Source organism: Falco biarmicus, chromosome 5 (genome assembly GCF_023638135.1).
Source record: "Falco biarmicus isolate bFalBia1 chromosome 5, bFalBia1.pri, whole genome shotgun sequence".
NCBI classification, from domain to species: Eukaryota; Metazoa; Chordata; class Aves; order Falconiformes; family Falconidae; genus Falco; species Falco biarmicus.
The window spans coordinates 56,840,543-56,868,336 of record NC_079292.1 but is presented as its reverse complement, the minus strand read 5'-3'; the positions used below and the strand labels follow the sequence as shown (position 1 = coordinate 56,868,336).

Sequence of the window (27,794 nt, the reverse complement as noted above, 5' to 3'; positions counted from 1 at the left end):
AAATGAATTACAGCCAACTTCTTGGGTTTTTGAACAGCTTCTAGTAATTTCAGTGTTTCTGATCCATGCTTAATAGGTGACCTTTGTGGGGTTAAAAGTTCTTTCTTCTCATACTGCCCCATGTGCATGTATCACTCTGAAGGCATATTTAGAAAGTATATGTATATTTGCTTATTTATCCTGTGACAATGTCAAAGCTCTAGTCAAGGCAGTTAATTCAGCTTTTTATGCTGAAGTATTTGATGACAAGGGTTATGATTCAATCACACCCTCAAAAGTTACCACTGCATATCCAGATGGTCATTCTCCCTTCAGCATAAAGAGTCCACTCCAGATTTTCCAGTCAAACATCCTTCAAATCTGGCCCGCTGGAAAAGACTTGTTCAGTAGTTAATATACAGTTATGCTGTAGGTTTGTATCATCAGGTACCAGCAACAAAGTACCAGGATTCAAAGAGGTTGTTACCTTTAAACTTACATCGTCCAGTTCCAATAATATTGCTTGATGTTGGATCATTCTACTAGGCAATAATAGTGGTGTCCTTGTTCCAGCACTGAGGTCACAGTATGTGGTACAAGTCTAAGTCTCTAATCCAGGTTTTTCTTCCGTTTTCATAGGATATTGTTCCGGTCATCCCCCCCCACCCCTTGTTTTTCTTATCGGTTTGGAGTTCTGTTTTAATTCTGCCTTTATTGGTGTGGTGTTAGCTTTCCCTGGTACTTCAGTAGCCTATATCAACAGAAATACAGCATCCAGGATTTTTTAGAAGATTTCGGGTTCACTTCATTGTTCCCGTTGCTGTAGATACATTTGCACCTTCCAGATGTTTTTCCCGTGGGATATACAACTGAATGGAAATCTCAAAAAAAAGTTATTTGAGCCTGTAGTTTACTAAGTAAATCTGGACCTAAGAGAGGTGTAGGGTATTCCAGCATATACAAGGACTGATGTATTAAAGATTTACTTTCAATTTGATATACCATTGGTTTCAAAATTTTTTTATTCTTTAATTCTCTCTTTTCAGTAACCCCAACAACTGGCATATTAAATTTACTGAGAAGCCCCTACAACTAGTTACAATGGAGTAAGTTGCTCCTATATCTATTCAAGAAGTCTAGGGTTTCATTTCCCAGCTTCATTGGCAGCAGGGGATCCTGCTAGGGATGCCTCTAAATTCACCCCCAGTCTCTGTCAATTGGAATCTTCGTACCAATCGTAAGCAGGTCTGTCTCTGGAAGAGATGCAGACAGGGTATCCAGTCAGCTGATTGTTTCTTTGGACATTCGTTTTTCCAGTGTCCTTTTTCTTTGCACTGATCTTTCCTCAAAGGGTTTCTATTCCTTGTATTTCCTCCATTCTTTGCCCTCTTCCATGCCCTCATCCTTTCAGGAAACCTCTTTTCCATCTCAGGATGGAGCTTGGGCTGGGGTAAATGTGGTTGCTGAAATTTGTTTGTTTCTTGTTTACTTTCTCTTTCATTTTTTGCCCTCTTTCCAATTCCTTTCTGTTGTTATAAATCTTACAAGTAATTTCTGTCAACTGAGATTGACATTCCAGACATACCACCTACTTTTTGCAACTTTCTTATATCTGCAGCACAAAGTAGTAAAAGTAATTGATTCTGTAATTCTCTTCCCTAGCTTTTTCTAGCACCGTTCTTTTTCCTTAGGCAAAAATCTCTCCTTATTACAAACACTATCCTGAAACCATCAGTTGCGCATCCCCTTCTTCATTCTTCATTTTCAAACACCTTTTCCCAATACTGCAAGCAGAACAACACAGAGGCAATTTCTTTTTATCCTCCATCATCATTGACACATTAGAATAAAATATAATAAATTTATATTTCTTTCTTGTTTCATGATAACTTCTCAAGGCAAAAAAATAAAATCCACAAATGGGACTTCTTTTTCCTGTGCATCTACAAAACAATATTAATTTCAATACTGTATTATAATTTATACTTCTGTTCTTATGCCATTTATCCTGCTCATCAAAGGTATACAAGGGCCACCAGTGATTATGCTATTCTACTAATTTTTTTCTGAGGGAGGGGGTCACCCCCAAACTTGTTCCAGTATCTTAATACAGAGCCCAATGGAGAGCTCTTAAGAACGGCCCCCCCCAGTAGAATGTCCAGTTCCCATGTTACAAAGTTTTCAATATCACAAATACCCAATACTTAAACAAAATCTGACAGAAAAATCTGGCAAACAGAGTCCAAGAGAGACAAAATCCAGTAAACAATGTCCAACAAAGTTTCAGATTACTGATACACAAGATGCCAAACAATATCCCATCCAAATTTCAAATTACTAGTACCCAAAATCCAGCAGATAGTATCCAACAAAGGTTCAAATTCCCAATACCCAAAATTTGGACTCCAGGCATCCCTGTAATAGAGTAAGGATTTACACAGTTGTGCATTACATATATCTTGGTGGGACTCTAAGCCACCATGCCAGTACTTGACAATGTGTATAATCATTTGCATATTCCTGTGGGACTCTAACCCACTCTCCAATATGACTTACCTGTAAGCAACCTGAGTATTTATGACTAATGTTTATTTCCCAGAGAGCTGTTGTGGAAACTCACCTGGCCAGGGAATCAGAGAGCCCTCCTGGTAATTCTGAAGTTTAGGCAACAAGGGGAAAAATGGTAGAAGTCCCATTGTATCAAATGTTTTTAATATTGGCCAGTAAGACATGGAAAACACTTCTGACAGCATAAGGTGCTGGTGGCCTCAGGGCAATAATACACTGACATAATTGGTCTGTTCTGTCTCCAGCTCTAACCCTGTGCTTACCCAATGCTGGATAATGTTACTTTCACCAGTTCAGGTAACTAGATAAGCTGGTACTGCTTTATGTATGAAAACTGTATATTAGCTTAAATTGCCCCCACTTCAGCTGGGTATGTAAACAGACTAAAAGTAACTTTAATTTTACAGAGTTTTAACTCAAAAAAACACCCTAATAATTTTTATTACTACAGTTTCAGGTTGAATGAAGGATGAGCAAAACCTAACATACAAAGGTGAAAAACTTTCAAACCTAGGAGCAAATGTAAAGAGTTAGGTTTTTAGATATGGTGGGAGACCTTGACTATGAAAATCAGTTGTTATGTATTGCAAGTAGGTAGCCTGAATGTAGGCTGGTATATTTTTGGTGGAAATAGTAAAGATTAGTTACCTATCTTTTAAATGACACTTTTAGACAGATTGGATTTGAATGTTGAAGAACTGTTTTGTGCCAAACCAAAAGACTGAAAATTTGGGGTCCTGGCCTCACATACGCTTACTTTAGCAGGTCCAAAATTCTTCTTGCAAGTGGTTCCACATTCAGTAGTTCCTACTGAACGTGTTTATCAGAGATTGCAGTGTTGAAGACTAGGATTGTATCGCTAATAACTTTAATTTTGTTTTTAAATTCTTAAAAATAACGATAAAAATGAGCGTGTTGTCTCATTTCTTTGAAGAATGTTAAGAAAAACATTGTTGAATATAGAGCAACTGTTGAGAATTAGCTTCCTATTCCTTTCTTAGGTGCCTAAATAGCTGAAAAGTAAAACTCAGATGGATGTCATGCTATAAATATTGATGAAGCTGAACTTGGCAGCTGGTTATGTTGAAAGTTGGTGTCTGCAATTATAGTTTAGAATTATTTGCTTAACAACTCAGTATTTGTGTTCTTTGACAATAATAGTGTTAAGGTCTTGGACTTTCTGCCTATATAATCATGTTAGTAGGAAGTCAGAATGTCTTTGTATAGAACAAATCCTCGGTTATTAATGATTAGAAATGTGATAAATACGGAACATTCATTTGGAAAATTCTGGGGTGTAAATTAGCAGGGTGAAGTAAAAAATAAAAGCAAATTGTAGTTTAAGCATCGTTCTCCGATCATCCTGGTCCCCCTCCTGGCTCTGTCTTGGCTCAGCCTAGCTGTAAACATCTCCCCAAAGCAGGGTTACAGATTGTTGTGCTGTGGTCTAGAGCTGCTCTATGTACAGCATTGTGTGTGCATCTGCATGTCAGACCTGCAGTTGGAGTTAGCACCAATACAGCCACAGCCTCGCTGGTGTGTATTTCCTAACAACATAGCTCTTACTGTAAACGGTAATGAAACAGAAGGATAGTTTAACAGCGGAAACTTTGGTACTCTTCTACAGGAAGTTAATAAGAACTGAAGAGTTTGAAAGGTGCAGTATCTTCCGCTCCTGTGTTGCATTTGAACGATTTTTAGTAGTGCTGCCTTTAACTCTTGTAACTGCTGAAGTTGCCATTTAAACGTGTCAGTGGATGTCACCCCTCCCCCTTCTCTGTGCACATGCCTACTTACTATCTTACCAGTTTTAATTTAATTACTACTGCTGGTTTCGATAAATGTGCTGTTACATAGGACTTGGTGACTGTTACTTGTGGCTCAAAAGGAAACCTTCAATCCTGAGTTGTCTTTCATGGTATGAACAATTGCATGGGATGTTTCTGTTGGTATTATCAGCACTAAAGAAGTTATTTATAGCATTCAGGTTTAAAGTTGAGCTGTTGGGAGTTAGGCTTCTTTCTCATCGTAACATTTTGGTTAAGATGGAGAAAGACATTTAAAGTCTCTGGTCCAGTATAACATCCCCTCTCCCGTTCACCTTTCTTCCAGGAAACTCAGGTCCTCTGTATTCTGAAGACTTTCTGTCATTTTGCAAATGTCCTGAAATAAGGCTTGAAAGCATTGTACTGATTTTGCTTCTGCAGTGCTGAACTGCTGGGAATGCTAGTATACATGCATGGATTACTGGCACTTTTGAGTGTGTTGACTGCATCCCCACTTTTGCCACCAGGGCATCATTAAATTGCACGATAGTTATAATACTTATGGTAATGACTGCTTGTTACTAGGATTCCGAGTATTGCTACCATTATTATGTTGAAGCTTTATTAACTGTGTGAAGTAGTTCTTTTTTGTGACTGAAAAGCATTAGTTTGCAAGACTTAAGAGAACAGAAGATGAAGAGTTGAAAATAATGAGGTTTTTTTGTAGTGATAGTTTCTTTCCGATTTTGCTAAACAATTTCTTTCATTGTGTTGGCTGGATAAAACTCTGATATAGAGTGGAAAAAATAGCCAGTATTCTCAACTCACCGTTACTTATTCCCAGATGCTCCAGTCTTCACCAAAACTCTTGCTATGCATGCTGTCAAGATGACATTGTTGGTCAGTTTTCCCAACAACCTCAGTTTTGATAGTTTCCATAAACACTGTGGTAGAGTGTTGAAGGAGAAAAAGTAGAAATAGTTTTGAGGACATTCATTACATAAATATATGTGTACATGCATATAAATGTGTGTATATGTACATGCTTCAGGCACCCTGAAAAGATAATGGGACAAAGCTCAACAGACTTCGGAAAACTTAATCAGTTGGCAGCCTTGGGCTGATTATAGTTGGGATGGAACCTTGATTACAGTTGAGAAGTAATGTGTATTGTATGATAGGCTGCTGAGGGGAAGTAGGGAGAAATACCTCTTATGTTCACTGTAACCTTTAACAGATTCTTATGCAAAATCAGTATGAGCAGGAAACAAGTGAATTTTTATGCTGCTTTGTGCAGTAAAAAGTGGCAACAGGTTGTAAGCAAATCATTTTTAAAAATACACTTTTCAAATTTTTTTTCCTTTAGTGGGAGGAGAATCATTTAGCACTTTGAGTGTTGTTTATGTAGATGTTTTGGAACATTGGGAAGGTGGCAATGCGATGTTCTGTCTTCAGCTCATGTTTCAAGGCTGTCTTCAGATTGAAGAGCTAGAAACAGGTTCTTCTAAATAGAAAGTCTGACTTGGGACCAGTTTTGTGCAGTCCAGGGCTGCCTTTCCTTAGTCAGCTTTTGAAAGTGATGATCTGGTAGCCAGTTGATCAAGAATATTTTTTTTGCTTTCCAAAGATTATATAGACACGAGTTAAGAAATATTACTCATTTGCTCAGGAAAAGTCCCATAGATGTTATTTGAGAAGTATCCTTCTGCACTTGTTTCTCATGTCCTCCTTAACATTGAATGAAAAGGGAAGATGTTCTTTAACAAAAAAACCCCCAAACAACAAACTCACTGATGATTGAATTTTCTTGAGCAGATCATGTTGTGTAATTGTCCATTTAGCAATAACACCCCCCCATCTTTGTGAGTGTTCTGATTTATGAAAGTGATTTACTAATTTATATTTGGGCTGTTGATGTGAAAGGATTTAAGTGCTGTGAATTGGAGCTTGTCTTCTGTACACAGAGGTTAATGACATAACTTCTGTATAGTCCTTCTATTCTAATGTTCCCATGGAAGGGGAGAGCAGACTAGTGTGTGTGGTATCTGTTCCAAGTTACAGTTATTTATCATGTTGTTGAAGGTGGCTGTGTCATATCTACATTAACAGCTGAACCATTTTCCATATAGTAAAAAAACCATCAGCGCCGAGAAGTTAATATTGAGCAGAATGTGATGTTATTCAGCCAACACTGAATTAAACATCATGGACATTTTATTCCATGTCGTGTTTTGCTGTAGTATACCATGGTGATTATGTGAAATACTCAGTTGCCATTACTCAGTGCTGTTCTCGAGGCTTTCTGCCTTTTCCCCATTCCTCCCAGCTGCTTTCTTTAGAGTCATATTTTTAGTTCATTTTTCCTTGAAGTGCTAATCCTTCCTGGATTTCCTTCCACCTCACTAATGCAAAGAGGTGGTTGTAAACAATGTGAAAGAAAGAGGTCATAAATCCTCTCTTAACTACCAGTAGTGTCTCTCCTTCTACTGAATTGTTTCTAATTGATTACACGTTGCATTTCCCTCTTCAGCCTTGAAAAGTGAAGTAGGGAAGGACTACCACAGTGACACCTGGATTGTCCTGGATAATTTTTATAGTAAATCATTACTGTTACGGTGCCAGTGTGCTGTAGATGAAAAAAACTTCAAATATTTCTGTATTGTTTTGAAGTTGTGAATGACTGTAAGCCAGCTTCCCAATATCCTAATTAGGTATGCAGTGGTTTTGTGTAGTTATGTCAGCAGCTAGTTTTTGTGAGGTGACGTTTTTTAGACAGCTTGAGGTCCTTTGAACAGAGAGTGTGTTCTTGGTTGCTTTATCAGAATCATTCCACAACGTAAGTCAGAACTAAATTTAAGTTTAAAATTTGCTGCTGTCAAACATTTACTCACTTAGCAAAGGAACAGTTAAACCACAGTGGCAGCAAAGACCCCCTTTTGTCTCCAAATGCACTGTTTCTAGTCAGGAATCGTTTGAATGGAAATCATGCTAGAAAGATCTTCGTTAATGCTAGAAGCTCAGTAAAAAAAAAAAGACAGTTTATAGTAGCTAGTTCAACGACAGGAACAGTTTGTGACTAGATCATGCTGTACATTAAGCATGAGCAGTAGTCAACAAGATGATGCAGTAAACTTAGAAATGTCACTTGATGGTTACCTTCACAACAAACCTTTCTTTTATTGTGCTTGAATAATTGTAACTGGAATAGTTTAGATTTTTGTGATACTAATTTGGACATATAGTGGTAAACCAATAGATCTGGACTTCTCTTCATTCCTGGCAGTTGGTTATGTTTTGCAAAACCAAAACTGAAGTATTTAATTCTAGCTGTGGTTAAGCAGGGTGGTGGATTCTGAATGACTTGAAATGGGCTTGAGTGTTAGCCAGTTCAGTGCTGCTGACAAGTTATGCTTTCAAAATAGGATTAAATACCTGACAGTTGGTAGGTAATGGGATTCATTTTTACGCATTATATTTAATATTCAGGAGTTATTGTAGGATTATCTAATCATTTTCCTTAAACATGCTTGTCTGTGTTATCTTAGTTCTAATACAAGAAACTAGTTTCACCACATGTTTTCTCCTAGTTATGAATAGAGACTACATTTTTAGAGCTTCCTACTGTTCTGTTGTATCTCATAGTAGGAAATTCTGTGCTACCTGTGTTTACTGTTTCTCCAGATTTGGGTGGGAGGTTGAGGGGGAGAATTTGAGGAAAACATTTTCATGATGGCAGCCCGTTCCTTTCAGTTCTGGGCACCTGGAATATTTTAGTGCTCTTACAGAGGCAGTTTGTGAGGTGACCAGAAAGGAGGTATTTGCTGTAAGTAAAGAACTTGGTGTGCAAATGTGGGAAGATGTGCAGTACTCTAAAAAGTACTTGAGGAAAAAAGCTAGTCTAGGAGTCCTGGACAGGATTTTGTGCTGCTTCATAGATCCCCTAACCCAGCTAAGCAGATTGCTGCACTTCACTATATTGGTACTAGAAATATATACAGAATATTTTAGGGGTTACACTGTACATGCATACAGTTCTGGTCTGTCAGGGTAGGACTTAATAAACGTAAGCCAGGAGTATGTAGGTATAATGAATTGTTTCTGTTATTGCAAGATAATAGAGACTGAGTCTGATCTTTCAGTGTGCCTGGGTGCCTGAACTAATAAGTAAGTGTTGTAATTAGCTGATTAATACTTGTTAAGGAACTATCATGGTTCTTGGAGGGAAGGGAGAGGTCTCCCCATTTGTTCTGTCAGAAGAATGGTGCATAAATTGTGGGTGGGTTGTTTGTTTTTCCTTTTCCCTCCCCTCTGGCTACCTAATCAAACTGTGTCTGCTTTCCTGGCTAAAATTTTTCCAGTGCACTCCAGGCAAGTGGATTGATGCATCCTAAAGTCCTAGCTGCTGGCAGAAGTAGATACATTGAGGATTTAACTTGGGAGGACTGTATGCATGATGTTTATATTCTGTTCTGACCTTGGTAGATGCTGAGATTCTCCTTGCTGTAACATCTTTGCAGTCCTACTCAGCTACAGGTAAAGTTGTATCTTTAACCCAAACTGTTTTCACTGGATTCTACTCATGCCATTTTGACTTCGCTAATTAAATTGCTTTAGAAACATAGGTCTAAATTTGTCAGAGTAATAGGAGGAGGATGATCGGTCTTTGCTTGTCTTGTATCTAGTCAGATACATACTGATGGGAGGCTTTTTTCAATTAGGGATTGGAATTCATACTCCATGAATAAGATTCTGTAATGAGATAAGACAGATTATTGGCATAATTAGTAGCAGTTCTCTCTTTTCCCGTGGAGATATTAGTGGTCCATAAGCATGTGGTGGTTTGGCTGGAACTTCGGATGCTTTTGCTGGATGCTAATGCTAGGGTATTTCAGTATCCAGCCTGCAACAGCCCCTTTCTAGGAAAAGCTGGTTTTTGGCCAGCTTGTGCAATATTTACAATTCTCCAACTTCAGATCCTATGCTTTGAAAAACTGCAGAGACACTTGATTAGTCTTGCTTTTTTGGCCGATACACTTATTGGATGGAAGTACAAGTCAGAAAAGCATGATAAAATGCGAAGTCAACAACAGCCTTTGATTCCACCTATAAAGTACTGTGTGCTTGACTGCATAGATTAATAATAGTGTGTTAAATGGCATGGCTGGATATTTCTAAGATGTTTTAGACAGGTGGATGATAATTTAACATTTATTTGAGGAATCAATTTTTCTTTTTTTTTCTATTCTTTTGGAAATTAATAGGGAATATTGAAAGCTTAAAGACAACAGAATGGGTTACTTTTAGCTCCGCATATAATTTTCAATAGATTTCAATAGTAGAAGTATTTCCTTAATCTCCTGTTTAATGAAGCTAGGTAAATGCAGCTTGCTTTACTTAGTTTGCTAAGATGAAAGCAGTGTTTATTTTTTTCAGGGAAGGAAGTATTATGAAGTGGTAGATGTTACAGCCTCTTACTCATTTCAGAGTATGCATCCACTTATTGTAGTAAATAATCAAGAGTTTGAGTTTTATCAGACTTCTGTCTCCAGTGCCTTAGTTTCTAACAATGATTTAGAATGCCTTACCTGGTAATATTATTCTCAATTTAGGTATGAACTCTAAGGTTGCTAATACTTTTAGGAAAATATCACAATATTAAGGTGATGATGTACTTAGTATAGATTTTTCACTTGGAAAACTACTTCACAGTGATTGACTGAGCATGTTGCACGTTTGCTTTGACAGTGCTTTGGCTTGTATGTACATTTCTGGATGAAAAACAAGCATTTCAGTTTTGTACCTATACATAATAATTAAACAGCTAAAAAACTTTGTTGTAAAAAGGATAATATGATGGTGCATAGGGAGAAAATTGCAACTTACTCCCAAACAAACAGCATTTTCAGCACGTATAAAATTTGCAACGCCTAGTTTAAATGGTGACATTCATTTTAGGAGGTATTGCCGTTATACCTTTGAGGAAATGTTAGCTGGGTTTTTTTTCCAAGTGGTTCCAGTGGCAAAGTTTACAGAAACTCTAATAGTGCCTAGTAAATCCCTGGGAGGGGAATTTCCTGTTCAGTAGCAGTTTGAGGTTTCTGTTTTGCAGCACTATGCAAGGTACATTCTTAGACTTCAGTGTCAGGCCTGTGTCTATAGTATTTAGTGAGGATTCAGAACAAGCTTGTAAGCCAGCAGACTGAATACGACAGATTACAGGTATAAGATACCTCTTAAATGTTTTGGTGGGTCACGGTATAAGGATTCTTTTTTTTTTTTTTCTTCCTCAAAACTGATTGTTGGTCTAAGTTATGTGGTGGTGGGTGAGTAAGAAGTATGCATAAGTGATAAAGAATATTGTTTTTAAAATTTTCTCTGAGGTAAAGACGCATTTCCTGCAGTGGTGCAAATTCATTCTGTAAAAACCTAAATTTCTAAAACTTGAGCCTAAGGCTCAGCAAATAAATGCTTTTTGCAATATGTAAATTTCTTGCCTTTGAAGAACAAATTTCTAGACTGGGGTGGCTGTTTAAGTGGGAAAACAGTGAGGAGAAAGGTACTTCCTTCCTTAGCTCTAACCCGAACTGTAGCTCTTTTCCTTCATCTCCCCAATACTGCATAAGTTATGGGGAAGGAGGAGGGAGAAGAAGAGGGGGCTGTATTGCTGCTTTTGCAATTACAATCTTTTGTTTACCCTATGTGATTTTATTAAAATGAATATGGCTTTTTCTAAATGTTTTGGGAGTAAGGGTTGCTGAGCTTTGGATACAATTGACTTGTGTCTTTATATGTTTTTTATCTACTAATGCCCTCAGTTGCCTGACCTTTACATTATTTTTTTTTTAATTTTTATTTTTTTTACTCCTTTTAGGGTTTCGTTTTTGCACTGAATGTAGCCAGGACGGATCCTTGTGGGCTTTGGCAGCCCTTGGAAACTGTCAAAGGTAAGAATCAACCAAAGTTCAATATTGTGTTCTTGAAAGTTGGAGGTGAGAAGATCCCTACCCTATACGAGTCCTTAACCATCTATAGGATATGTTGCTGTTTTCATATACTTTCTAGTGTGCTATTTCCTGTGGGTTTGGGTGTAAAGTTTTTTCTGTAACTGCCTGATGCAATTTGTTTTTGTCAGCTACACTTTATGTGTATGTTAGTTTCCTTTGAAAATTAAATAATTGATGATGAGATTTTGAAGTCATTGAAATAGGTAAGTGATTAGCTCCTGCAAGCAATGAAGTTGCATTCAAATTTTGTTTACCTTCTGGATGCTTTTGCTTTCATCTCAGTACCTCTCAACTCACATTTAAAGTGACAAAAAATATTCTGTTCTTTTTCTGTATATTAAATAATTGCGTTGGTTTTGTACATTCGTAACAAACTCAATGTAATGTAAAGCTGTAGTAATTATATATAATATGGCTAGACCATCTTCTAAAAATTAACACTTTTCTGTCTATGTACTTAGATAAGGACTAATGACTGCAGTCATGTATCAATACAATTGTGTCAAATAAGCAGTCTCATTTAAGGCATAGTTCAGTAGAGTATTGCCTTGTTCTGACTGCTTTGTTTTGAGTATGCTGTGTATACAAGATCACAATCTTTGCAGAACGCTCATGTGCCTGTTCAGCTTTGTGCATTTGTGAGAGAGTTTGGGACCTACCTTCACTTCTGCTTACTGTCTGTAATGGTGACAGTTCAGACAGCCTTACTGTCCTTCAGGGGTTTTCCAGTGGGCCATATCCAATTTAGAATTTGGAATTCACGGGAACCACAATTGGTTTTACATTAATAAGTGCTTATCTTGCAGCTGCACTGTTCAGAAACTTGAAATATTTTTTTCTTCTGTATTAAATGAAGAACAGTTTTCCTCTTTAGTCCATATTTGATTGCTGCTGGCAATTTGAAAAAACCCAAAGTATTGCTGTATGAAAGGCTCTTGTGTTAGATAAGGTGTTTAGTTGTAGTGGTGCCTGTTTGAACAGCAAATTTGAAGACATTTGGCTTCCTGCTTTCTCTTGCTAATGAGGACTGTGTGTTCCTGAATGGTGCACCTTTCTACCTCGAGGAAAATGAGGCCTGGAGGAAGTACCTTTTCCACTGGTATTGATTTTTCAGGCATTTTATGTATGGAAATTTGGCTGAGGTTTTATTTGTCAGAGTGTGCTAGAGTGCAGAAGTGAAGAGATAGTATCCATAAGGTCCTCTGCACTGTTCTGCTTACACTGAATTTATGACTGGTAGCTGCATCTATCATCCTGATATCACTGAATGAAATGTGTACATCTTCTCTGCAGAAAGAGACAGAACATAGGATTAAACATCAGACTGGATTGTCCCAAAGCCGTATCGTTTTATGATAGGACAGTATTGTAGTAGGCGTAAGAACTGCAGCCAGTTCATATTAGCAAGTGTTTTTACCTTTGAGAATAGATTCTCATCACTGTATGATAAAGAATTAAATAAAAATTGTTCATACCTTTAGACATGCCATATCATATGTGGACATAGCTGTGCATTGCTATTTGTCGGACCTTCCTTGGAGTCCTCACTTGAGCAAAAGTTGATTAATTTTTCTACAAAATACCAGATGAATGAAAAGATTGGGGCATTTCAGCCCCATCTGAAGTAGTTCTGGTGGGTATATGCAAGAACAGAAAAAGAAGATTGTCTTTTGACCTTTTCCAAGAGTGATTTAGTTGATAGATGTTGGATGTGTAAATGGGACTGTCTGTAAACTTAATGTATTTTTATCCCTTGAGAACCTGGCATATCACATAAATATTGGAAATAAGTATATTTTGGCATTTGGCCTTTTTCCAGTCCTATAGGATGCTAGTACAAATTCTGATTGTCCACCGTCTGTGTACAAAATTAATTACCCTGTGTGTGACCTTCAGCCCTCTGCTTTAGAAGCTAGCGAGTTGAAGAGGCGGTGACAACAACGTGGAATAATTACATTATTTCTTCACATACTGGCACTTCCTTGGCTGAGAAGTCACCCTCAGTTGTAAATGACTGCTAAAAAAACTCTGTCACAAAGGTAGTTTCCCATGGATTTGGGGAATCCCCAAATGCCTGCTTTTGGCAATAAATAAACTTGAAACGCAGCACACTTGTGCCAGTAGCCATGGGAATGAAGGATTCTCATAAGCAGGAGGAACATAAAAATGATAGTATTGAATTAGGCTCATAGTTTGTTGCCTGATGTTTTGTCTCCTGAAAGAAGCCAGAAGCAAATGCAGTGGGGAAAAAAATACAATAGAAGGGTAGTGCTTAGCGAAACTTCCTCTTGCAACACGTCTTGCAGTCTGTGGTTTAGGGTCTTCCTACACCATCTGCAAGATTTTTTGGTGGATTTTCTTTTCACCTTGTGACTTTTTTCCAGTATATTATAGGGCCTTTTAAAATTTTCACCTTCTTGCTGTCCCATGTGAGTTCACTCTGAGCATTGTATGAAATAGATGATACTTGCTTTGAACAGTAAAGCTGATAAAACATGAATTACGGGACAAATGAAGAGCGAATAAACTCTTTTCCTTCTCCATGACATTTGCTTTTTTTAGAGATTTCTCTCTGTTTTTCCATTTCCTACTCTGATCTGTGAGCTGTCAATAGTTCCAGCACATTTAGTCTGTCTTCTGTGGGAGGTTGCTTATCTTTGTTCTTACAGCCTTTCCATTTATTTATTTTCTAGTTCTGCTGACTTTTTTCTTTGAGATGCACTGGTTGATAGTTTTTTGTCTTCTCCCAAGAGTAATATATAAAAATTGGTGTCCAATATTGCCACTTTCCATTCCTCTGGTAGAGAGTGATATCTGAGAAGATAAACATGGCAGTTTTTCAGAGGTTCGTATTTTAGTTTTTTCAGCACCCTGAATGAACAGCGGCCTGTCCTTGCAGTGGTCTTGGCCTGATTTGACTGGTCTTGGTTTATTTTATAAGCTTTTATAACGGTTCTGTAGCTCAAGTTGATTCTTGCTTGTTTCTCTGATTTGAAGCCAGTTTGGTGCCACAGCAATCCTTCTGGCCAAAGCTGTTTTAGCCATTAGACATCAGACTGTCTGTCTAACAATATGTGGAGCTTCTCAATTACTTGAATCTGATACTGCAGAATCATGCTGAGAAACTCCCAACTCCAGCAGCTCTGGAGTGGGTTTCAGAAACTCAGTGTGGTGAAAGTACCATGGACAGGGACGGCTCGGCCTGTCCTCCCCTCTGCTGCCGAATAGAAGACTGCCTGGCAGGGAGAAATACTTGTTATATGTAGGAGCATCTTGGCATAGAAGCATGATACAAATCATCCTTACCATTTGATACCTACAATTTTTAATTATATGCTGCAGCCAGAATATTTGGTGATGGTTTGGGTGAGAGTTCTGCTTTATTCTCACTCCCTGTTCCACAGATAAGGAAATCACTATGCTGTAAGTCTTCACAGCTCTTATACTTTGCATGAGAATATATGATGCTACTGAGCATGACTGCTTGGGGGTTATAAGATTTAATCAATTGTATGTTACGGTTTGTAGCTTCAGGCTCTTTTATGTTTGTAGAACATATTCTTCATTCCTTGTGTCAGCTTTAATAGCCATGAAAGATGTTGTCTACCTATGTACGATATACAGAAGACATTGGCAGTGCAGGCAGCCTTGCATTATGAACAGGCTTTAACCTTGAAATTGAGGAGGTGCGTATAGATGAACAAATTCTGAGCTTTCTCTTTTTGGCCTCATTACTATTTGCACTCCCAAAGTTGTCAGTTTCCATGCTTGGAATTGCTGCTGTGAAGATGACAGTAGAGTTAATCAGGTCTGTAGCTGAGGTGCAAAAATGGAATGGAGAGACTTTAAATGGATTTTAAATGCTGGTACAGCTGAAGAGTTACAGCATCTTGAGAGGGACAGCTGTTAAAGGCCAATGGCTCTTGGCTTTAAGTTCTTAACTCAGTGTGAGCCCTTTCTTTCTACATACCCGGAATGTTATAGATCTGCTGAGAGCTTACATCTTGCATTTTCGTAGTGACAGATTCCTGCTGAATTTATGCTGGTGTGTTTGATCTCCTAAATTGATTAATTTGATCCATTACCTCTGAAAGATGGCTTATCCTCTGGAGTGGAAGACATTCTGATCTTTGTAAACAAAGTCTCCTTAACTCTATTGCATTCTGCCATAAGTTACTTCACAATTCTAAGAATGGAGTTTGGGGTGTAGATTTTGTTCAGTTGGAACTTTACTGACACAGTCAAACAAATTTAAAATTATATTACCAAGTAGTGTTCAATATTGGAAACAATGGGAGCTTTTGACCTGGGTTAGATTAGAAATGTTAACCTAAAGATGGATGACTTCACAGCCTAGACTCTTTATTTCTAGACTGAAGTCAAGCAACAAATTTTTACAACAAGAAATCTGTGGGATTATTGGAAGTCTAATAATTTTTCAAACTAATAAGCTTTATATTGTAAGCTGAATCTGTGAAGCTTATATTTGCACAAAAGCTATTTCCTAGTAATTAATAATTGCTCAGCACTGGTCCTGGTGATTATTCCTTACTGACTGTAGCTTTAATGAGTAAACACAATGAATACATTAAGTACTCTGCAATGACATATGTTAAGATTAAAAAGAAAGTGTATTCCTGGTAGTTGTTTTTTTTTCTCTTGAGTAGAGTTATGTCTTACCCTGAATAACAGTTGTCTGTCTTGTTTGTGTAAAAAATATAAATTCAGAGAATATGTGCAGAATGGGAACACTAAAGGTCATAGCCTAGAATTGTTATTTATGTGCGCTACAATCTTACATAACACTGTTAAAGGCAGAAAAATAACTTTTTAATATATATATATGTATCTTTTTTATCTTTTAGGCAGTATTTTGCATTTCTGCAGAGCTTTGCACAGATCCTGTTCCCATGCAAACTGATGAGGGAGAAATACTGGAGGAAGGCAGTCCCAAGGTCAGTGAGGTAAATGCCACTGTGTTTTTGAGGAACAAGAGTTTGTTTGTTTGAAATGGGGGATACATGGAGTGAACGTTGCTGCTGGTATGCAGCATGCAAGTAAATAATATTTAATACCCTGGAGATATTTTAAAAGTAAAGTTTTTAAAAGCCTTTAGAAAGACAGGCTTTTTTGCTGTCTACTAAGGATTGGAGCATGGGTCTTTGGGCACTCTCAGGAAGGAAAGAGGAAGTTCTTGTAAAGAAATACTAACCTTGATTGTATTCCATCTGTTAGAACTGGAAGGGCCTATCAAGCTTTCTGTCCTACCTACCCACCCTCTCACCTGCCCTAAAGAATTAGGCATATGGGCCTTTAGGTGCATGTGTCAGTGTGTGGGGGTTACTGACTGATCTATGTTCAAGGTGTTCTGCTTCTTGTTTCCTTATACTTGCCAGTATGTGCCTTGTTGTGAGACTGGGTAGTATGTTGCTTTGAAAGGTACCTCTGATTTTCAGCATACCTTGTGGGGACAAGAGGCTAAAAAGTGTGCTGTTGAATATAATGTTGGTTGTGTCCTGCTTTTTGCTTACTTCCTGAAGATGCAGATATTGAGTCAGTAATCTGGTTTGCATAATGACATAGTGATAATCATATTCTTCAATAGGTTTATAAATTTATTATATAGTCCTGACTATCTCAATGAGTTAGTGGTAGTTTTGCAGCTCATCTGTTTAAAATATGGTTCCTAAATTTCATGAAAATATGAATCATTGTTAGCTTGCTTGTAGTTTTGTGCAAGAGGCTGGCTGAAAAAGTGAAAAAAGAAAAAAAAAGAGGACTAAAACTAAAATTTGTTGTTTCTTAGCTGGAGCTTTTTTGAGAGGTGTTCTAATAGAACAAAACATTTTGTAAGCTGTAGGCATCAAGTTAGGAGGTGATTAATTATTAGAGAAAGGATTTGGCAATTGTCCGGCATGTACTTTAGGAATTGTGTTAATTTTAAATAGCTTTGAAGGAAGGCTCACTAGATTAGGAGCTGACAAATGAAAACGTGTCAGTGGATGTACCTGCAGCCATCCAGGGTACTGAATGCATCTCTTGACAAGAATGTAGTTACAAGGTTCAGTGGGGGATAGAAGTGTGCATACAAACATCATGGTGCAATTAATTACTGACTTTATTAGCATGGTTACTGGTGCTTAGTTTTCATCAAACAGAGGGATTATGTGTGTGTGTGTGCATATTTGTGTATATATGCACAGGTGTCTGTGTGTATATATATATGGATATAGAGCTTTCATGTTTTGTCTGTGTGGCAGGAAGTAGATTAAATTAACTGTCCTGTGAAACTTACTCTTTTCCTCCAATGAAAAGTATGCTTTTCTTTGGTATTCTTAATTCTGGGTGTAGTGGCAAAGATTGTATCTCTGTTCCAGGATGAGATGTTCAAAAAACTTAGTGTGTTTAAATTTCAAAACAAATCTTTTAGACTTTGAGTACCTCAGTGTGTGTGCAGTATTGTTTTGCAACAATTGTCATTTAGGACATGTGGGAGGTTTGGAATTGTGCATTTGGTTTCAGTGTTACTAATTGAGAGCTATATAGGATCATATTAAGCAAAAAAGATTTATGACTACATTTAGTCCTTCTCCGCATCCTGTGGTGTACAGGACTACACACAGAAGTGTATTTTTCAGTGTTTCTTCAGTCTGTAAATGATTATCTTCTCTTTCCTGGTCTCAGGAGAGCTTTATAGCTATAACAGTGGAAGGATTTGTCCTCTAAAAAAATTTAGTGAAGTATATTCCACTGTATTGTATATCATTAAATTGTGTCCTTAATTTACAAATGTTTGCATGCTCTAATGAGCCATTTTCATAAAGGTACATTTTTCTAAGAAATATTTTTAAGACTTCAGTAATATAGTTCATTTTTTTTCCTTTTGTCAGGACTTTTTTTTCTTATCCTCCACCCCTGCCAATTCCTCCAGGCAGATGACATGAGTTTTCTGGAAGAAGTTAGTTTTGTGCTTCAAAGACACTAATATAACTAACCATTCATTCAATATTTTATTTGAATCCTTCATTTCTCCCCTTTTTACTCATTCGAAAACACTAATCTGTAAAGAAAAGTTAAATATAATATAATTATTTTTATGCTTATTGTTCAGATCATTGGATCTTTTCTTCTGTGTTTTTCTAGTTTGTTTCTATTTTTTTAATACCCATATTAAGTACCAGCAATCCTTTTGGACCTCACTCAGTTTACACTGTGTTCTTAAAAGTCCTATAATTTACCTGTTCTTTTGCTTTTACTAGAAATTATTTTTTGAGCCTGTAAATGATATCTAAATAAGCTGTCATCTTCCAGTGTTTTATTTCCTATGAATGTTCAGGAAGGACTTTGAACACTTTTTATGTTAGCATCTCCTTTGAAGCTCTTCTCAAACATTGTAAGTTGAGTCTGCAGCTCATTGGTCTTATGAGATTAGTAATGCTGATTAATGCCAGCAACTTCAGTGACAATAAGTTTAATGATATCATATATGAGATTAAGATTAAGGCCCCATTTGTAGAGTTTGTTCTGAATAATTCATTTCTAGCCAAAAAGAGATTTTGACATATGATACAAAGAATGAAATTACTGTTTATGGTGATTCATAGCATCTTTTATTGGCTGCCTCAGAATAATTATGAAATAGAAGTGGGCAAGAATTCTGTCTTGAAGTCCTACAAGACTGAAGAGATAATTTCAACAGCAGTATTAAAGCTATCGTTGCAAAAGGAGGAAAAGATTGTAGAATTAATTTTTATACTTTTTCTATTTGTATCTTAAGATACAAACATAAAATAACATAAAATGTAAGATAAAAACCTCTTTATGTTCAAAAGACAAAGGCCCAGGCCTACACGCTTGAATGCCTTGTTATCAGCTGCACTAGAAGCATTTCTGTCGAGGGGTAAATGACCTTACTGTGATTATGCTTGGTACTTTTTCAGAATGCAAGATGCTCAGGGCTCTGGTAGGTACTTCCCGAAAGTTCAGAAGTTCTCTCTTGTTGAGGCCAGAAAAGGGGATACCTACTTTTGGGCCTCTTGCAGAATGTTCCTGTGATCATCTGAATTTAAATTGAAAAGCACTTGAGCAAGCAGACGTGGAAAATTGTCTTTAGACTGTAGCCGATTCCCTTTTATGCTGAATTAGATTTTGCCAAGAAGGGTCTTTGCCAAAATGTCACCTAACAGTCACTTCTGACACTGTCTTAAGCTGATTTCAGGCTGAAAATCGATCTGTCTTATTTTCTGTAAGTATGCATTGAACTTGAGGGAAAGAATGTAAATACATTAATGTCTAGAGATATCTTTGTTATATTGATATCAAAGTGTTCCGTCTTCATCGCCATGAAAAGATATGCCCATAATTTATCTTCGTAAAAAGTAAGGCTTACCACATGAAGTTCAGTATCTCAGAGTGTTAATGACCTCACTCCAGAAAAACAAGAAAGCCAGAGGGGTCCCTGTTGATACATATTGCAGGAAAAGCAGTGGTTAGAATAGTAGCCTCAGTTACCTGAGACTGCAGATCCCATGACCAGTTATCAATATTTGTTTCCAGAGGCTTCCCTTTAAAAGGAAGTTTAATTGATAGAAAAGATGTCACTCTGCTTTTTACGTTCTTGCCCAGTAGCATGGGAAGAGACAGTTTGTTAATGCTGTCAGCAGTCCTAACCCCTAAGAAGCCTTGCTGCTTCTCTTCCGGAATCACAAGAGTATAACCTGAGAAACCAAATTTATTGTAGATAGAGGTATATCTGAATGAAGTATTCTGAAGTGTCAGGGATGGCAACAGAATCATCTTTCATGGAGACACCATGAACGTCAGGATATAAAGATCTGGGTACTGCAAGAATTGATTTTCTTATGGTGCCAGTCTGAAAATAACCTAAAAAGTTATACATGAAGACTCCGTCACACAGTGGAAAAAAAATGATATATCAGGCCTTATTCCTTGTAAACTGGTTTTGTTCTGTAACTGTTTCAGATTTTCTTGCATCCTAGACTGTATAGTATTCTAAGATACCAAGCCTTGAAGAAAAAATGAGATTTCTTTCTGTTTTTCAAAAAGAAAAAAAAATTGTGCCTCATGTAGAGCTGAGCAGGTCACTTTTAAGACTAAATATTTATGTGCTTTGAACTACTGAACATTACATGAGGTATTAAAAAAAATTTTAAAAGGATTAATAAAAAATCCCTGCAGTCAGGCATCATGAAGAGTGATAGTCTTGGTTGACTCCCCTCAACCTGGTGGCACTGATACAAAAGCTGGCCTTCATGCTTGCCTCTGCCACTCTTGAAAGGAATGACAGAAATCCAGTAGCAATTTCTTGGTAATTAAACTTAAGCAAAGTTACTGATGGACTCAGTCCTCACTTTAATTTAGTTTATTTCTCCCACTGTTATTAATACATACCTTTTTATTTAATTTTGTAATTTTAAGGGTTTTTTTAATATTGTGGTAGTTGAGTTGTGCTCTTGTTCTTCTTAATTTTGTGTATTTGGGACGTTTCTACAGTTCTTTCATTTAGTTTTTTGGCAGCATATCCTTTTGTTACTCATTGGATTGCTTTTCAGCAAAGTCTGGGTTTTGCACACGCTCTTTCCCCTTTCTACATCCCTGCTCCTTAGGCTGCTTTCGGAGAAACTTACTGTCTGGTAGTTTTGTTGCCAGGTTCATCTTAATGGGTTCCATTGTTTGATCTTGCAGTTTCTTCCTTGCTGTCAGACTGTCAGAAAATACTCTTTCTGTTAAAATGGCATCAACGTGATAAAGACAGCTGGCACCTGTCAATGGTATGCTTTTGATTCCAGTAATTATCTAATATTAGTGCCACAAAGAGGGAAAACAACCTGTACAGAAGTAAGATTTTTCAAATAAGCATAGAGTTTTAAAAAACATAGTTATTTTTGGCAGATGTAGAAGTCTTATTTGACAGGAATATTGGGTCTATTTATCCATACAATCTGTTGGTGAATATCATATAACGAAGTATCCTGTCACTTAATAAAATAGTTGGGGGACAGGGTGTCTGGTTTCTGGCTTTCCAGGGTCTACCTTTTTCTTCCCTTCCTTAAAAAAAAAAAAAAAAAAAAAAAAAAAAAAAAAAAGGAAAAGAAATGAAATCTACTTGGAACCCCACATCTTCTACTGTTCTTTGGATTATGATTTTATTTTTTAATTATATTTTGTGGTAGTTAATTTCCCACTAATGATTATTATTTTTTTTCCACTAACAGCCTTGGTACTCTGAAAATACCAACAAGCACTGAGCTTCTTGTTTGTGGCTGGTTTCTTTTCAGCTGTTTTTATCCATCTGTTAAGGATTACTGCACAGACAACACTTTATTTCTCAGTTGTTCCTTTGCTGTAAAATACTGCAGGAGGAAGCTAAAATTTTATGCCTGATTTGAAGTATTTTTAGATTTCTTTCAATATTGGCAGGACTTTTGAGCTTACGTTGCAAACTTCTTTCTCAAAATAAATGCAATTAAGAATTTTCATGTCAAATGTAAAATTTCCCCTTCCCCTCCTTGTTCCTTCATATTTCAAAGTAAAAACCTATGAATTTGCAGGGAGGGAGGGGCTTTGACCTAAGTAATTTATAGAGGGGTATTTGTGAATCATGGTTTTGATTCAGTGTTGTAGAAGGGAATGGAAGAAAGATAGCTAGTTCTGCTCTTTTAATGCTTTGTATGGTAAAAAGTCTAGGTACACGCAATTTTGATGAAAAGTGTGGCTGCGCAGGATTTTTAATAATGCTCAACTCCTAACAAGTTCAGGAAAAGGGAAGAGATTCTGTACTATATGGTGTTAGATAAATGCATTTTTATTCAACTTTTTTGTTAGTGTTTATAGAAGTAATTTTTGAACTGAATAGGTAGTCAAGAAATTAGGCTACTTTTCCATACTCTGGTGGCTTTTTCAAAACCACTGACACAAACACTGAGGCTTGTCATGTTGTTCAGTCTCATTGTCCAGTGCCATTTACTAAGCTGTCTTGAGGTTACCTGTTAATCCTTGTTTTATTTCCTTGCAAGTTGCTGCTCTGTTCTTATTTGTCAATATGAATCTCTCCCTTACGTTATTACCTGCCTGTTCTCATCCTGGTTAATTTCCCACCCTGCCCCTCCTCTGTGTCTAATTGCGAATTAGTATTTGCCTTCTGTTTATATCACTCTTCAGAACTCTCTTGGCACTGGCTATGATTTTTTTTGTGGTGTTTTTTTTGGTTTTTTTGTTACCCTGAAGCATTCACACAGATGTGATGAAAAGGTTAAAAAGTATATCACACTTGAATGTCTAAGCTCTTGCTTTTGTTTCATATATGTTGAGAATAAAGAAACATAAGCCTGCCTGAGTAGTGTTTAATCTGTTAAGTTACATGCTCTTATATTTATAAATAGAAGCTTAAAATTCAGAAGGAAGGTGTGAGGAGGGAGTGTTGCCAGTCAGGAGGTATCGTTCCTAAAATCACAAGTGTTCCACTAACGGTGTTTGTGGGTAAGTTATGCTCAGTTTTTGATAGTGAATGTTGCTTGATGCTGACAATAATGCAGAAGTTTGGCTGGTGCTTTCATTGTGTGTGATTTAGAATTAATACAGTAAAAAAAAATATCTTAGTTGGGTAGTTAAACTTAACACAGCATCCAAAAGCTTGACGCCTGTATCTCTGGGACTTACAATACTACTTAGGAATACAGAATGAGGTTTCTATTCAGACGGTACTAAATAATTTAAAACATTCAGGCTGAAGGCCTATACAGTAACAAAATGAAAAAAATGCCTTGTCACTGTAATTACAAAAAGCTGTTTTCCAGTCTAGTACTGGCCTGGTATGTGGTGCTTTCAGACGTGATGGTTTCTCTACAGTATGAGTCCCTGCTACTCGTGAAGATTTTGGCTTGTTAGGAAGAGGTGATCTTTCAACCTCGATGTACTTTCCTGTGAATATCTGACAAGTCAGAGTAGGTTTCAGGTTACTCATGTGGCTGTTGCCTCTCCATTGGGTCCAGGAATGGAGGGGGCGGATGTGTGTGTGTGTTTTTGGTTTGTTTTTTATTTGTTGGTGTGTGTTGGGTTTGTTTTTTTTTTTATAACATGCCATGTTTTCGGAATGTATTAGTTTATTTGGTTTTGGTGTCTTCTGATGGGTTTCCAACACTTCTGTTCCCTGATACACAGGGTATGTTTCCATCATTTTTCTGGAACATGAGTTGTAGGAGCAGCTAGTTTTTCTAATGCTGACATACAGCTGTAAGTTCCTAGAGTCTTTGTATACAGTATTTTGTAAACTCTCTTAGAAATAGAGATGTATTTTGCCTAACAAGACAACTTAAGCTGTTACCTTCCAGGAGAATCTTAAGAACTGGTCTGAGCACAAACACAATTTTTCACAGCAGAAACTGCCGTCATCTTTATTGTGCTCTGCTAGCTTCATTATTCTGGCCTGAAAATGTTACAACTCCTTAGGAGAGTAATTTCAAAACCAAAATCTTTGCATGTTATGTATTACTTAAAAAAAAAAAAAAAGGAAAATCCATTAACCTCTCAGTAAAGAATGAAATTACTTTAAATATTAAGTTAAAAGAAGTCCTCCCCTTTAATGACATGTTATTAAGGCTTGTAAAAATGTTATGGCATACTCCTCTTGTTTTAAATATAAATTAACATAGTCGGGGAGCAGAAATTTTGGGTTAGGTTTTCTCTCTATCACTGTGGCCAGCAAAAGAACCGCATAACACTTTCCTACAAAACACTACACAGTTGGACCTTTCATTGGTGAGGAGGGGGGAGGGAACCTGCTTGTGATTTTATAACTTTGAATTTCAGAATTTGAAGGCATTGTAGTAAGGAGCTATAATTACAGTATGTGGTATAACCCCAGCTGGCAACTAAGCACCACACAGCTCACTTCCCCCCCACACCCCTGCAGTGAAATGAGGGGGCAAACTGGAAGGGTAAAAGTGAGAAAATGTGTGGATTGAGATAAAGAGAATGTTCTAATAATCTAAAAGTTAAATTTAATATTAAAAAAAACCCAAAAAACCAAACAAAACCAACTGAGAGGAAAATAAAACCTAAGAAAAAAGCAAGTGATGTAAAACCAAAACAGTTGCTTACCACCAACCGAGCAATGCCCAGCCAGTCCCAGTGCACTGGCAACTTCCCACACCCCCCTCAGTTTTGTTCCTAAGCATGATGTCATGTGGTATGGAATATCCCTTTGGTCAGTTGGGGTCAGCTGTCCTGGCTGTGACCCCTCCCAGCTTGTTGTCCACCCCCAGCCTACTTGCTGGTGGGGCAGTCTGAGGAGCAGAAGAGGCCTTGACACTGTGTGAGCACTGCTCAGCTGTAACTAAAACATCAACATGTTATCAACATTATTTTCAGCACAGATCCAAGACATAGCCCCATACTAGCTACTATGTAGAAATTAAGCTCTGTTCCAGCTAAAACCAGTACAGTATGTTATCAAGGTCTACTGGCTTTATAAAACAGTAGTTATAGACAAGATAAAATTGTTGAGGACTTTGCAAAAAAGAACATGGAATTAGACAGTGCTACTTAAATTATTGTAAAGAAATGCTGTTGATATCTTAGCGGCTTGGCAATTTTAAAAGAAATTCAGCATCAAGCACAAGATTTTGCTAGTTGGGTGTACTGTTTTCTACAGAGGCAAAATGGACTACTCATCTGAAACCTGCTTAACCATAGTGAAGACTGCTAAAATAAAGATACCAACCTGAAAGATGACTCTCTTGTTTTCTAATCTCAAAATATCCTGAAGTGCTTTTGAAGCACAAAAGAGAAAGTTAATACAATGTTGTGTTTTCTTTCCCTTGGAAAATACTATCATCTGCCAAATTGACTTTGAGATCTCTAAGAGCTGTCATCATACAGTCCTTTGATCCAGCCTTTTTATATGTACAGTTCATGTGAAGGAAATGTAATGACATGGAATGTCATTGCAGGGAACAGGTATGTATCTGATTTCTAAAGGAAAAAATGCTTGAGTCTTAAATAAAATTCAGTTTAAACTCACCTTTTCCATTCTTTTAAAGATTCTTTCTTTTTCATGAATGTTTTCTTGTTAGTTTTTTTCTCTCAACCAATAGCATCTCTTCGTCAGTTGATTACAACAGTTTATAATACTTCGCAAAACAGACAAAAAAGCAAATAGCATTTGTTGAAAAAACTAAAAACAGCAGTTCTGCATTTGAGAGCTGGTATAGTATAGTCCCACTATGATTTTGGAGACAGAGCGAGCCAGGGACACACTGCTTTGTGGCTTTGCTTACACAGTATCTCTTTTCATGCAGGTGTACTATTGGCACACAATTTGAGGGGTTTCTACCTTTTCAGAATATTGCCTTTTGATCTCTTATTCAGTATTGGCTTTACGAAGTTGTTGGAAGTGGTTGTGGTCCACGTCAATGTAGCAGAGTTCTATATAATCAGCCACTTTAAACAAAATCCTGTAGATGTGAAAGTATTGATAAATGTTTTCAATCTTGCTGTCTTCTGGCAAACTGAGGGGATAGGTATTCGAGGAGAAATCTGAGCCATGGACAGTAAAAGCTTACTTTATTCTTCCCAATCGTTTGCAGTCTGATTAGTTTGAGGGAGTCATTGAAAGGTGTAAAACTCATTGGTCTTGCTGACTTCATGCATTTGCATGACCCTACAAGGACAGTTGTTTTCAGTTTATGAACTAGATGGGTGTGAATTTGTTTCAGTTCCTCCAAAGTTTTTTTTTCTTACATTGGGTGTGGAAGAAGTGGATATGAGGTTTGTAGAAAAGATCTTTTTTTTTAATTATAATTTATTCTTGACACTAAAAATGGTAGTGATGGTCTTCATCATTACAATAGGTAAGAGAGTGTGTGGACAACTAAGGACACTTGAACCCTGCAAAAAGGTATTGTGCAGTATCTGTTCCCCTGAGGGTAAAAGCAACACTAAAAGCATGTCAACATTTCCTGTCCCTTGTTTAAAGTTTGTTCACTGAGGCATTTGGGTAGTAGACAAGACAATGTATTATAAGAAGGGAGAATGTAGTAGTTGTCTACAGATCAAGTAAGCTTTTGTGGAATTAGGTTGCTAAGAAATGTTATAGAAGTACTCTGAAATCATATTGGCGGGTTTCAACAGATACAGAGTTGCCATGTGTTATTCCTAGAGAAATAACTTACTCCTGTGGCGATTTAAGGTTTTTTTGGTTTAGGACAAGTTGTAATAGTATATGCAAGCAAGAAAAGCCCAGGTTCTGCCCCAGAGATGAGTGGGTGTTTTAATAGTTTGCTGGTCAGTCATATATCTTAACAATTTTAATAAACTTGAGAAGTTTGGAAAAACTACACAAGCAAGCAGCACTGTCAGTGGCTCCCTTATGACTAAAATGAGTTTGGATTTACGTTCTGATAACTGGAGAAACTGGAAAGTAGCTGTACAGTGTGTGTGTGAATAGCCTGTATTCCTTCTGCTGTTTTTTGATAGTGGTGAGAAGTGGATGCGTAAGACGGGCTTAATGGAGGATTAATATATACACTTACAACAGAATTGTTCTCAGCCTCCAGCTGTTTGTTGCTCAGGATCTTTCTGGGCCACTGGTAGTTTCTATGTGTTTAGAAGCCACACAATGTATTTCTGTGAACACAGAAAAGAAAGTTCTTTTTCTTCCTGTCTGGTCAGATCTCTTGAGGCATAATAATTTCAGAACCTCTTTGTGTGTGCCTTGTTTGTGACACTTTTCAGTCATTCCTAACGAACAGGAGAAAACAGTATTTGTGTCAGTGCAGGTGATTGACTGTATAGTGCAAAAGTGTAGTTTTTAGTAGTTCTGATTATCATCTGCTTTCTTGAGCCATTAAAAGTTGTTTTCGCTGTTTGTGTCTGCTATCGTTTTGTGGCAATGCATCATCTAGCTTTCCAAATCTAAGTGGCAGAGCACAGTTAAGATGTTTTTTGTCTTCTCTGTCAGGGTGGTTATCAATGTGTATATCAAAATACCAGCCACTTACAGATGTCAGTTTAAACTGTTGCAACTTGTTCATGTGTGTCTGCACCATAAATAGTAAATTAACTGTAAAATGAGTTAGCTAAATAGAGTCATTGGGCTGCTTACAAGTGGCTGTTCAACATAGTGGAGGGGGGTGAATGGTTAAAAGTACTTTTGGGTCAGATTTTTCCCCTAAATGGAAAGTAAAAGATTTCTTATGGAAGTGTGAAAGGTTTTTTCAGAGTTGCAGAAGTCAGCAACAATTCATAGCTTGTGAAATACTAATGATCTTTAGCTGAAGAATAATACAGAAAGATGGTAATTACTCGTGTCTTACTGAATTCAGATTTTTATGGGATCTATACTATGTATGTACAGAACACAGAAATGGATGTAGTGCATAATCAACTGTGGTACAGGAAAAGGAGAGCACTTTTGTTTACATTCAGAATGCTTTATGCATTTTTGTGTCTGAGATGA

The 27,794-nt window shown here is 37.1% G+C and overlaps 1 protein-coding gene across 11 annotated transcripts in view; it reads left to right on the top strand.

Moving 5' to 3' along the window:
• TNRC6B (trinucleotide repeat containing adaptor 6B) overlaps positions 1–27,794 on the top strand; it is a 153,511-nt gene that overhangs the window by 10,849 nt on the left and 114,868 nt on the right. For 8 of the 11 annotated variants that reach the window (XM_056341948.1, XM_056341949.1, XM_056341950.1 and 5 more), the window contains exons 2-3: positions 11,185–11,257; positions 16,183–16,281. In XM_056341948.1, the coding sequence (XP_056197923.1) occupies positions 16,238–16,281 (44 nt within the window). In that variant the 5' untranslated portion in view covers positions 11,185–11,257; positions 16,183–16,237. Of the gene's footprint in view, positions 1–11,184; positions 11,258–16,182; positions 16,282–27,794 lie in introns of those variants that run through there. The other 3 variants (XM_056341934.1, XM_056341932.1, XM_056341933.1) reach the window with 2 other exon arrangements.